General features: G+C 35.7%; 1 protein-coding gene across 8 annotated transcripts in view; it reads left to right on the forward strand.

Annotated features, from left to right (window-relative positions):
- ZFAND4 (zinc finger AN1-type containing 4) overlaps positions 1-12,098 on the forward strand; it is an 80,932-nt gene that overhangs the window by 41,808 nt on the left and 27,026 nt on the right. For all 8 annotated transcript variants that reach the window (XR_010412504.1, XR_010412503.1, XM_064594958.1 and 5 more), the window contains 2 exons: positions 1,713-1,899; positions 10,162-10,309. Coding sequence is in view for 6 of the 8 variants with exons in the window: in XM_064594958.1 (XP_064451028.1) it covers positions 1,713-1,899; positions 10,162-10,309 (335 nt within the window). In the remaining 2 variants the exon portion in view is untranslated. The remainder of the gene's footprint in view (positions 1-1,712; positions 1,900-10,161; positions 10,310-12,098) is intronic.

Below are 12,098 nucleotides of genomic sequence, written 5' to 3' on the forward strand. Positions count from 1 at the left end.
AACTTCTTTAAAGTTAAAAGCTTGCTGTTGTCTCCATACATCATTGAAAACCTTGTGAAGATTAAAAACTATGCCCAGATCTAGAACTTTTCCATGTTGTATTTGAGAAACCATATTTTTTGGTTATTTAGTTTTACTTGAAAATTATGGTTTAGAAAATACCATGAGTTCACTAATATTTAGCTTTTAAAATTGTTTTTGAATTAATCATTATCAAAACAGCATCCTTTCTAAAATGAAATTTTATTTTAAGGTATGTATACAGTGTGTTATACCTGATGAAATCAAAGTGGTTTTTCTGTTATGAAAAGGTGTGTGCATATACCACATAAGCTGCATATATATATTCAGTCCCAGTGCCTCCTCAAGTAAGGCACACCATGTTGATTTAGGTAAGGCTTTCACACAGCCTTAGTAATGGCAGCAACATAGATTTTATTTCTTTTTAAGGTAATGTGGAATGTATAGCGTTAACTTAAAAATGGTAAGAACTTGTTTTAAACATATCTCTTAACATTTGCACATTTTGTGCCTATCAAAGAGTTGGTCAAAACATCCAAATATTTTTATAAAATAAGCTAAATATTATTATATTTCTAATTTTTCTGTTTTAGTGGTGGTGGTATTGGATTAGGATTTGGGAACATTTTTAATGTTTTTCCCTTGTTACTTTCAGTTTAATATTTCTTAGTGCTGTAACTTTTTTAAAGGTCAGCACAGCACTGGGATTCTGTTAATAAATAAGCTACTTGTATCAAAGGAAATTTGAGAAATCGTTGCCTCTTTTAGGAAAGAGCAAATGTTTCTGCAGCTTGACATGAGAGTTTTTGGGAGTGAACTTTTTTTCCTGTAATCATTACTTAAGTCTGGGTCAGAGTCTTTTAGAACATTTGCCCTATGAGCCAGCAATCTCTTGAGGCCCTTACCCCGGCAGGAGCAGAATCTGTGGCTGCTGTGGACAAGATGATGGCTGCAATACCAAACCTGAGGACCACTCCAGGCCAGAAGAGCCTATAGTAATGGGGGGCTTTGCCCCAGTCCTTGTGCTCTGACTGGACACGTGGGTACATACCAGGACAGTTGGAATCCTGGGAGGATGCTTTCAAGAAACAACATACTGACCATTGCACACATGGCAGTTTTAGTACACTCAGGGGCCCCCTTGTATTCTGAATTGTTGTATACTTTTAATTACCTAACTTGATGTCAAGAAACAGCTCTAAGAAGAACGTAAAACCAGAATCAAAGAAGAATCTAAAACCAGAAAGAAAAAAGAGATTCACTTGCTTCTAATTTCCAATATATGTCTCCCAATTATGTGTATGTGTCTTTTTTAAAAATCTAAAGTAAGTGGAATTTATATTGCTTTTAAATTATTGATGTAACCAATATTGGAAAATATAGGAAGTAGATGTGTGAGGTGAAAACAGTCATAGGTAATTATGTCATAGAATCAGCAAATATACAGACTCTGTGGCACAGGAAAATACTGATGTATTTAGTTAAGCCGTGTCTTTGTATGTAATAACATAATAATGCATTCCATTTCTTTCATGTTAGTACAACATAGGGAATGCTGTATTAACTATAAAAAGACCAGAAACTTATTTAAAGACTTGTTCTAATTCAGCACATTATATCCTGTCACTGTACCAACATGCATAAAACTTGATATAAATTGAAAGCTTGTTTATCAATTTTTCCATTTGTAGTTCCTATGGAAGATCCACTTAGGGAGATGGCTGAGTACATGGATTCCAGTCGAGATGAGGTCTGGGAGAAGACCTCCTGCAACAAACAAGTTACATTTTTGGTATACCGAGAAGGAGATCAGTTGAATTTCTTTCGTGTAGTAGATAGGGGAGATGGCACTTTAACACCATTATCTGAATCTTTAAGGTAAATAGGTTTTCATTTGCATGTCTCACTTAGAAAAGGAGAACACTGTATGATATACTCCATAAACCTTAATGTTTACTTTGTGTTGTCAAAATAATCTTATATTCACAAGACTGGCTAAATTTCATGCGTTCTCCCCACTCCCCTGCCCCAGATATATAATTCTGAAATTGTCCTTCATATGATTGATATTTAGAGAGTAATTTATAAAACTGAAATTTCTTTATGGAGTAGGATTTTTATATAAAAGATTTATTTCTGTCCTTTATGAAACTCTAAGATGCTGACTTGATTATAGAGTCTTGTTATAATATTGTGTTATTGTCCAACCTTGGCATAATAGGGTTGAACCTAGAGTTGCTGTTTTTTTTTTTTTTTTTCTTCAAAATTTAACTCTACTGCTTAAAGGCAGATAAATCTCTTTACCTTTCTGGTCTTGTTTTCCTACTCTGTAAAAGGAAGAGGAATTGTTAAATTGATTCTAAACTCAGAAGGAAACAACTTTAAAGGTACTTAGCTAGGCAATAGAACCATTAGGAAATAAGACAAGGTCATCTGTAAGTTTCTGTATACTCTGTCTTACTTGGATTCTTTATTGACTTTTGCTTTAAGCCACTAAACCCTCAATGAACTTTTTAGCCAGTCTGTACACTAGTACTGGCTTACAAAGATGATTGTCCCTCCCTTTATGGAGCGTGCAATCTGCTCTAACTAGTACCTATAATATATTCTTGCCAATTGTTATAAAAAGACATCAACATCTCTGGAAAACCAGATAAGAAGGCCTTCATTTTGCCTGAAAGGTGGAGAGTTAGGGACAAACTCTGAGAAGAAGGGACCTTAAAAGGGGAGTAGGAGTTTTCCAAGCAGACCAAGGAAGGAAAGGTATTACAGGTAACTAAATTTAATCAGGTTAGTTGTGGGGTTTTTTGGTATAAGTTATTTATATAATGGTGTAAGTTCTTTATATATTTTGGATACTAACCCCTCATTGTTTATATCATTTGCAAATATCTTCTCCCATTCAGTAGGTTGCCTTTTCATTTTGTCGAAGGTTTCCTTTGCTGTACAAAAGGTTTTTTTTTTTTTTTTAAGACTTTTCATTTATTTATATGACACAGAAAGAGAAATAGAGAGAGAGCACAAGCAGGGGGAGCAGCAGGCAGGCAGAGGGAGAGGGAAAAGCAGGCTCCCCGTGGAGCAAGGAGCCCAATGTGGGGCTTGATCCCAGGACCCTGGGATCATGACCTGAGCCGAAGGCAGATGCTTAACCGACTGAGCCACCCAGGTGCCCCTGTACAAAAGCTTTTTATTTTAAAATAGTATAGTCCCAATAGTTTATTTTTGCTTTTGTTTCCCTTGCCAGAGGAGACATATTTAGAAAAATTTTGCTAAGGGAGATAACAAAGAAATTACTGCCTGTGTTTTCTTCTAGGAGTTTTATGGTTTCAGGTCTCACATTTAGGTCTTTAACTCATTTTGAGTTTATTTTTGTGTATAGTATAAGAAAGTAGTCTAGTTTAATTATTTTTTGCATGTAGCTGTCTAATTTTTCTAGCATCACTTATTAAAGAGACTGTCTTTTCCCCCGTTGTACATTTTTGCCTCCTTTGTTGTAGATTCCTTGACCATATAAGCATGGGTTTACTTCTGGGCTCTGTTCTAGTCCATTGATCTATGTGTCTATTTCTGTGTTGGTACCATACTGTTTTGATTATTATAGCTTTGTAATATATCTTGAAATCTGAGACTGTGATACCTCCAGCTTTGTTCTTCTTTCTCAAGATTGCTTTGGCTATTTGGGGGTCCTTTGGTGGTACAAGTGACTAAATTCAATCCCACAATATATAAAGCTAGTAGAAAAAATTGTAGAAAAAATAACTTGTAGTCTGGAGAACAGTTTCTGTGGCTCAGGAGTCTAGTCACAGTTTAGCTGGGTGCTCTGCTCAGGGTCTCCCAAAGCTGCAGTTGAGGTGTTGGCAAAGATGCGCTCTTATATGAAGGCTTGATAGAATCTACTTCCAAGCTCATTCATGTTGTTGGCATAATTCATTTCCTGGCAGTTGTATGACTGAGGACCCTGGGTTTTTTTCTGGCTTTTTCCTAGAGGCTGCCCTCAGCTCCCTTTTGATTAACTCAAAATCAAGTGATTTGGGGCCTAAATTACATCTGAAAAATCACTTTTACCATATTGTGGTGACTAGAAACAAGTCCTAGGTCATTTTTACACTCAAGTGTAGGGGAGTGTACAGGATATGAGCACTAGGGATCGGGAATCATGGGGATTTCTTTAGATTCTGCCCACCACAAGTTATGTGGAAGAAGGATTAGACTCATTTTTTGAGAGCTGACTATGGCAAATGGGTGTTGACTGTTGACTCTAACTTATTACGATCTGGTTACTACAAAGTGTAATAGTAACCATATAGTAACTACAACCATGTAGGCCAGAGGTAGAGAAGAGGGTGTAATCAGGGCTGCAGCCTTAATCCAGAGCCTCTTACTTGGACCATGAATAGAATTTTTTCATACCAGTCTCCCCATGTGCTAGCTCATTGTTGTTTTGGTTTCCTTCCTTCGAACATCCTCTTTTGGTTCCCTTTTCCTAGAGAAAATCTAAGTTCCTTAGCTTTGCTTGTAAGGCCCTTTACAACCTGTCATTGTCCATTTTTGAGCTCTCCTTCATTATGCCATGTTTTTGTACATCTTTTACCCTTTGCTTGAAATGTCATTTTCTTCTTTTACCTCAATTTCTCCTCAGCCAGCTTCTATTTAAGACATAGCCCAAGTGTTGCGGAGGATTTCAATTAAAATTGTATTGTTCCTCTCAAGGTATTTATTTTTAACTTTTCTCTTCCTTTCTTTTCACCTACCAGAATTGGACAAGGGATAGGGGTGGGTGAGAAAGGAGAGTAGAAAACTTTTTCTGGCCATACCTTGAATGACATTTATCTTGACTGTTGTAGGAGAGGCTTTCTTACTCTGTAATAGGGGGCAGCAAAATTTTTTTGGAAAGGGCCAAATAGTAAGTATTTTAGGATTTTCAGGCCAAGAGATAAAATCAAAGGTCCTGTGTTGGTACTTACATAACAAGAGAGAAGAATTTCCACACAATTTTTACTGTCAAAATTCCAAAATATAATAATAATAATTGAGGGGCACCTGGTGGCTCAGTTGGTTAAGCACCCAACTCTTGATTTGGGCTCAGGTCATGATCTCAGCATTTTGAGATTGAGCCCCATGTTGGGCTCCAGGCTGGGTGTGGAGCCTGCTTAAGAGTCTCTCTCTCCCTCTCTCCACTCGTGTGCGTGCGCGCGGGTGCAGGTTTACACGCACTCTCTCTTAAAAAAATTTAAAAAATAATAATTGAGGACTTGTGTGTGTGTGTGTATAATTTGGATCCACGAAAGAGGAGAATTGAATGCTTTTTGGGGGGTAATATTTTACTTGAGGTTGCAAGCTAGTGTTGCCTATCAAATTTGCAAAATCAGTTGCAAAAGTTCATCTGTTAGTATGGATCTGTAATGAGATTTTATGTATTTTATCTTTGAAAGTTTTTTTTCACACAGATGTTGCCATGTACTGATACCAGTCCATAAGCATATGATTTTAATTGAGCATATTCATTGCTTGGAAGGCATTTATAGAATTCTGTTACAGTGTCCTCTTGCCATTTGCCTTTAACATGGCATTACATTGCATATTAATCACATCAGGATAGGTGGAGCTCCTCAATTGCACATTTAAATAGATTTTGAAATATGGAAATTTCCTTTAACTTGCTACAAGGTATGAAAACACTGCTGGGAATTTAGAAAATATGCCCCTGTAAATTTGTGTGGGAATGTTCTTGCTTTTTAACTTTTGAAAGCATGCTATTGCATGTTATTCAAAGTAATATTGGTGTCATCACAATGACATTACTGCAGTATAAGTTTCTCATAGGAGCACTGTTTTGCCTTATAATTTTAGGTAGAATTCAGTAAGAAACATTAAGTCCACAGCAAAAGCTAATTTTCAAAGGCATTCAGGTGAAGGTGTTTCTTCTTGTTGAGAAAAATTCAATGTTAGCCCTGAGCTTTAAAGAATCATAATAAAACTATTATAGTCAAGACATTGAACTGACAGCTAAGTCCATGAACCAAAAAAGTTTACTGTTGACACTACTGGTTTAAGAATACATGATAAGGGCGCCTGGGTGGCTCAGTTGGTTAAGCAACTGCCTTCGGCTCAGGTCATGATCCTGGAGTCCCTAGATCGAGTCCCACATTGGGCTCCCTGCTCGGCGGGGAGTCTGCTTCTCCCTCTGACCCTCCCCCCTCTCATGTGCTCTCTCTCAAATAAATAAATAAAATCTTAAAAAAAAAAAGAATACATGATAAATTCAAATATTTACCCCTGAATACCTACTGATGAATAATACAGTGAGTAACCATAGCCTTTTAACACCTTAGGTTTTCATTAGCTTTGTAAATTTGTCCAACTTGTTTTTTTTTCTGTTCCACACATATTTTTACTCTATCACTTGTAGGAGATTTCACTTCAAGTTTACTGAATTAGTGTTTTAGCAACTCTTGAAAATCTTCTTACCTGTAGTTGTTTCATGCAGACTATTCATAGGGGCTTCATTCTTCACTAACTTCAAAGTTGGTATTGATGCCTTGATAAACAAAAACAACTGAACGGTACCAATAACTTATGTCGAGTCATCAAAAGCCAAGGAACAGAACTCCAAATCATTGCCTTATTGTGTAGTTGACTATTGTTGTTGCTTCCACTGTTACCAATTCTTCAAGAAATTGTTCTTGCCAAAGGGGTAGTCTTCATTTAAACAAGTTTATTTTCTCTGGACACATTTCTTCAATTGCTGTGATCAAGCATAGTTTAATTAATCCAACTCGTGCTCTAGGGAGGCAAACAGATTTTCTTACTAGCTAGTAAATTAGCCCCTCAGAAACTTATTTTGGTTGCAGTTTCATTTTCGTTTTTTCTTTTTGTGAAGAAATTCTACTTTGATGACATGCCATTTTAAATTTTTGCAGTTTTTCTGACACTTTCTTGCAAGTTGGGAACAGTGTGATGAGTTCTTAGTCTGGTAGTGTCCAAATAAGTGGTTTTTCTTTAGCACAGCCACAGCGTCATTGCATAATGAACACAATACTTTGCCATGTGATCGCACGTAATTGATGGTGAAACAGTCCACTCTCTACTGTGCCTTAAACCTGCGGCATTCGAAGTTCACGCTCTTGTTCTGACACGTTAGGAGTGTGTGTGTGTGTCAGTGTCGTGATGTGATGATACACATGGCACTCAAAATGCTGTGGAATTGTGATTGTGCCAGTGTGCTTTGTAGTGTGCCAAGCCGAAGTGCAGAGCGGTGAGACGGCCACATACGATTCTAATGTGGCTGCTCAGCTCTACCATTGCAGTGCCGAAGCCACCACCTGTAACACGTGATCCAGTGAGGGTGGCAGTGTTCAATCAAACTTTTTATTTATGGACACAAATATGAATTGGATATAATTTAACATTATGAAATATTATTTTGATTTTTTTCAACTATTTAGAAGTGTCAAAACCATTCTTGTGGACCACACAAAAGTAAGTGGTAGAATGAACTTGGCCTGCGGCCATAGTTTACCAACTCATGCTCTAGGGAGGAAACAGGGAGAATGGGTGCTAATTTAACTCATTCTGGTACAAAATCTAGTACCAGTCATTTTTAGTCTTAAATCTTTATAGTTAATCATGCCACCTTACTGCTGGTTTAAGTGGGAAGCAATAAAAGGAGGCAATGCAAGACAATTTTAATTAAATGGTAACTTGTCTGTGGAAGTCACGTAAGTACTTGGCTTCTGGATGAACAATATTCATGTTGCAGTAAATATTCATTTGCCCATCTTTTGTTCTTTAATCACATTATTAGATCAAAAGATTTAGAAAAAGTTAAATACAGCATTCAAGAAAATATCTAGAAACTTAAGAAAATATTTAGAACATTTAAATATGAAAAAAGATATTTATGGATTAAGTTTATAAATTACTACGTTATCCTAGTCTAGTTACATTTTTCCATTTTGAAAAAAATTGTTTTTTAACTGATCTCCTAAATCTGTTCTGTGAGAGAAAACACAGTAATGTGGTTCTTTGAAAAAAATTAGGTGGATTTAAAAGCATGTTTTTACCCTCAAAAATACATCTGTTGAAATAGTTATCATGATTGTACTTTAAAAAATACACATATGTACATACACGTGTGCATGCAAGCACATGCACACAGACATACTGTTTTCCATGGGAAAACATTAAAGGGCCAGTTTTTTATGACAAGAAAGTTGAGTCAGAAACCTCTTTCGGTATTCAGTATGGGTATGTAAAGTTAAAATAACCATAGGATGTATGAGAGAAGTACTTAAAATACTGCAAGGTGACCAAGGATAGAATATACTAGAGTCATTCCTTTCAACTCCAAGGGTGAAGTGGCAAAAGTCTCCACTCATCCCTCCTTTTCAGGTACAAGAGCCCTCACATACTGTAAGTTCTATCACTTATTTGGGTTCACAGGCATAATGCAGTAAAGTCTGTTGTTTGATGCCTGAGGGAGCAACAGGAAATAGTATAAAGAGTAGACTTTGGAGGCAGGGGATTTGAATCTTAAGTCCACCATTTACAGGTTTAGTAAAACCTCTCTCAACTCCGTCTCTTCATTTATAAAATGAGATATAATATCACCTTACATAGTTTTTATGAGGATTAGAAATAGCGTGTAAAAAGTATCTGGCAGAGTAGCATTCAGTAAATGATAGCAATATTAATTTAGTGTTGTTCCCATTGTGTCAATTTTCATATCGTGGTAGGCATCTACAGTAGGTACAAGTGATGGTCACAAGTCAAACACGAGGGACTAAACTGCTTATGGAGACATATTTCCGCTGTCATTCCTTCTGATGCCCGTACCTGCTATGCACATAGTTCATCTGTGATTTCAAAATGTCATCATTTTCACCATGTAGAGTTTTAAGAATGGGGCTATCCATTATGTGCTTTGCCTTTGTGTGGTGGTAGTATGTGCTTCAGAAGTGGTATGGAATATGCCCTTCTTATTTAAGGTTATCCTAAATTATTTCCATTTCTTACAACCATATAGAACAGGAACTTTTGTTAACCCTCATACATTAGCAGCAATACATACTTTAGTTTTTCTGTAAGTAAATCAGACGTGGTGATCAATACTTATTCTTAGTCTGCTCTATTTAAAATCTTAGTCATTCTACAGATATGCTGAACTTGTGTTTATCCTAAACATTTACCATTGTAATTTTACTGTTACTGAAAAAGCTGAGTGAAATTTCACTAATGTTTATGTTTAGTTCAACATTTATTGGCTATGCACCAAGCACTGTGCCAGGCACTGAGACTAAGAAGATGAATAAGGCCTAATATCTGCTTTCATCTTGCTTACATATGGGGGGAGTGAGAAGGAAAGATAGACATATAAGTATAAATATGAGGATAGTGGGATAAGTGCCAGTATATTATGCCGTCAAAGAGAAGGGGAAGGGTCTCCAAATAATAATTATGTTAAGGTATGAATAAATGTCATGGTGACTGATCAGTAATTCAGATGTTTTACATGTATAATAATTTGTGACATGACTTGACTGGGGTTTCTTTTTTCATTTTAAAATACACGCTGTTCTAGGTGGTTATGCTTCCAAACGCTGAAAAAAATCTTGTTATTCTTATTTTTTCATTGTTCTTTAAGAACAGATAATGTTCTAATGACACCTGTGTGAGTTCTTTTTTAGTGAAAATCCTCTCAGGATGAATAAAAATCTGGACTTCTGTGTCAATTTCTTTTTCATTACGGTTAAATGGAATTCTGATCAGCCTGTGGTCTAGGTTTCGCAATTATCAGCCTTGGCTGATAAAATGAAATCAGTGCATTTTTGTGAAGATGGATTTTGCTTCTGTGGGAGTGAGGTAGTAGGTGCCATTAAGACCTTCACTTGTGGTATATTGACTTCAGAAAAGCTTAGCTGTGCTAGATATGTCAGTCATGCTAGATCATGGTATTTATCCATATTTATTTTTTTCTTCTAAGAAGTATATTTTTTGAAATACATTTGCCTTGAATTTACATTGACAGATTTATTCTTTTACCATTAGCAGCATCTGTATAGTTTCTATTGCACATAAGTATTTTTAGTCATTGAGCAGGTATCAGAAACATCTCAGTAGTAATTATTGCTTTCTTTGCAGTGGTGGGTCTGTGTATAATTTGTATACGGATGAAGATGAAGAAATTGAGCCTTCTCCTTCTGGGCAACAGATAATTGAAAATTCAATAACTATGAATAAGATGAAGCTGCTGAAGGCTAAGATGGAGAACATGAATCTCAGCAAAAAGGTGAAGCTGTTGGCATTTGGCCAGGCTTTTCTCTAGTTTGTCCCTGCAGGGCTCACAGCATTGAGGTCTGTTGATAATTGTGAAAATGAATTATTTATAAAATATTGTTCATTTCAAGTTTCTGGCCTCAGTTATTTATTGAGGTATTAACAGTGATGAATTGTTTTTTTAGGCCACCAATACATCTACTGTGATATATTGCACTTAAAATAATTCACTGTTTTTTTTTTAATTTCATAGCTCTAGTGCTAAGAGGATAATAAAAAATAGTCTAATCTTAATCTTGCAATAGTTACTTTTTAAAATGCTCTGTTAATGTTTGCTTTTTATAGATACTGCCTCTATTTGGGCTTTGATAAGGAATATTCCTATGTTTAGCTTTACTAGATATTGTCAGTTTTCCAAAGTAATTCCAAAGTAATTGAACCAGTTTACATTCAACTGTCCAGTAGTGAATGAGAGAGGGTTTTCACACAGTCTTACCAGCATTTGGTATGATCCTTCTTATTTATTTTTGTCATTCTGGTTGACGTGTAGTTGCCTCACATTGTGGTTTTAATTTGTATTCCTCTGACTGATGAGGTTGAGCACCTTTCCCATGTTTATTCGGTATTTGGATATCCCTTTTTGTAAAATGCCTGTTCATATCTCTTGGGCATTTTTCTGTTCAGTGGTATGTTTTTTCCTTATTGATTTTTTTTGATCTTTATGTATTCTGGATATAAATCCTTTGTCATACACACACACATATCACTACTCTGTTATTTTGCTTTTCACTCTCTTAATAACTAATCCCCTTTTCTTCCTTGAAATATAATATATACATATAATAAGGTTCACAGATCTTTAATGTACAGCTTGATGAATTTTTACATTTATATACACTCATGTAGGTACAACCCAGATTAAAATAGGACCAGGTTTCCTTATAACCTTTCCCTACTCCCAGAAATAACTACTATTTTTACACTTGTCACCATAAATTAGTTTTGCCAGTTGTTGAACTTTGTATAAATATCCTTTTTTTTTTTTTTTTTTTTGGTCTGGTTTCTTTTGCCCAACAACATAGTTTTGTAAATCATCCATGTTGTGAGTATCAGTTCATTCTTTTTTCTGCTATGTACTATTCTATTGTATGACTATTCTTCAGTTTGTTTCTCTCCTTTTGATAGGTTGGATTTGTAGTTTGTAGTGTTTGGCTTTCATCAGTAAAGATGCTTTCAACATTCTTATACATGTTTTTGGTGGACGTATGCGCTCTTTTCTTTGGGGCATAAGCCTAGGAAGGTACTTGTCATAGGGTAGGTTTATATGTAGCTTTAGTCACTACGCCAATTTTGCAAGAGCTCTGTAATTGTTCCTTTCTCATTTAGATTTACAATCCATCTAAAAAAAACTTTTTAAAAAATGTAATGTGAAGTAGGGTAAAGATAATTTCTTCCCAGGTGGAGAACAGTTGACCTAGCTCTATTGAAAAAATTTTTCTCCACAATCTAAATGTTTAGGCGTCTAATAACAGAACTTCAAAATATACAAAGCAAAAGCTTCAAAGAGAAATCAGCAAACCCAGTTATTTTAGAAGAATTCTACATTCACACTCTCAAAAAATTGATAGAAAAGCTAGCGAATCAGAAAGGATCTAAGAAGACTTGAATAACACTATCAACCTACTTGTTCTGATTGATATTTACAGAATGCTCCACCTAAAAACAGCAGAATGTACATTCTTGTTAAGTGCACACAGAACATTTACTAAGATAAACCATATTGTTTGCTATCAAACAAGTCC

This window comes from Mirounga angustirostris, unplaced genomic scaffold, assembly GCF_029215605.1.
Source record: "Mirounga angustirostris isolate CCGP_5_RB_7025 unplaced genomic scaffold, mMirAng1.0.hap1 SCAF_6, whole genome shotgun sequence".
Classification (NCBI taxonomy): domain Eukaryota; kingdom Metazoa; phylum Chordata; class Mammalia; order Carnivora; family Phocidae; genus Mirounga; species Mirounga angustirostris.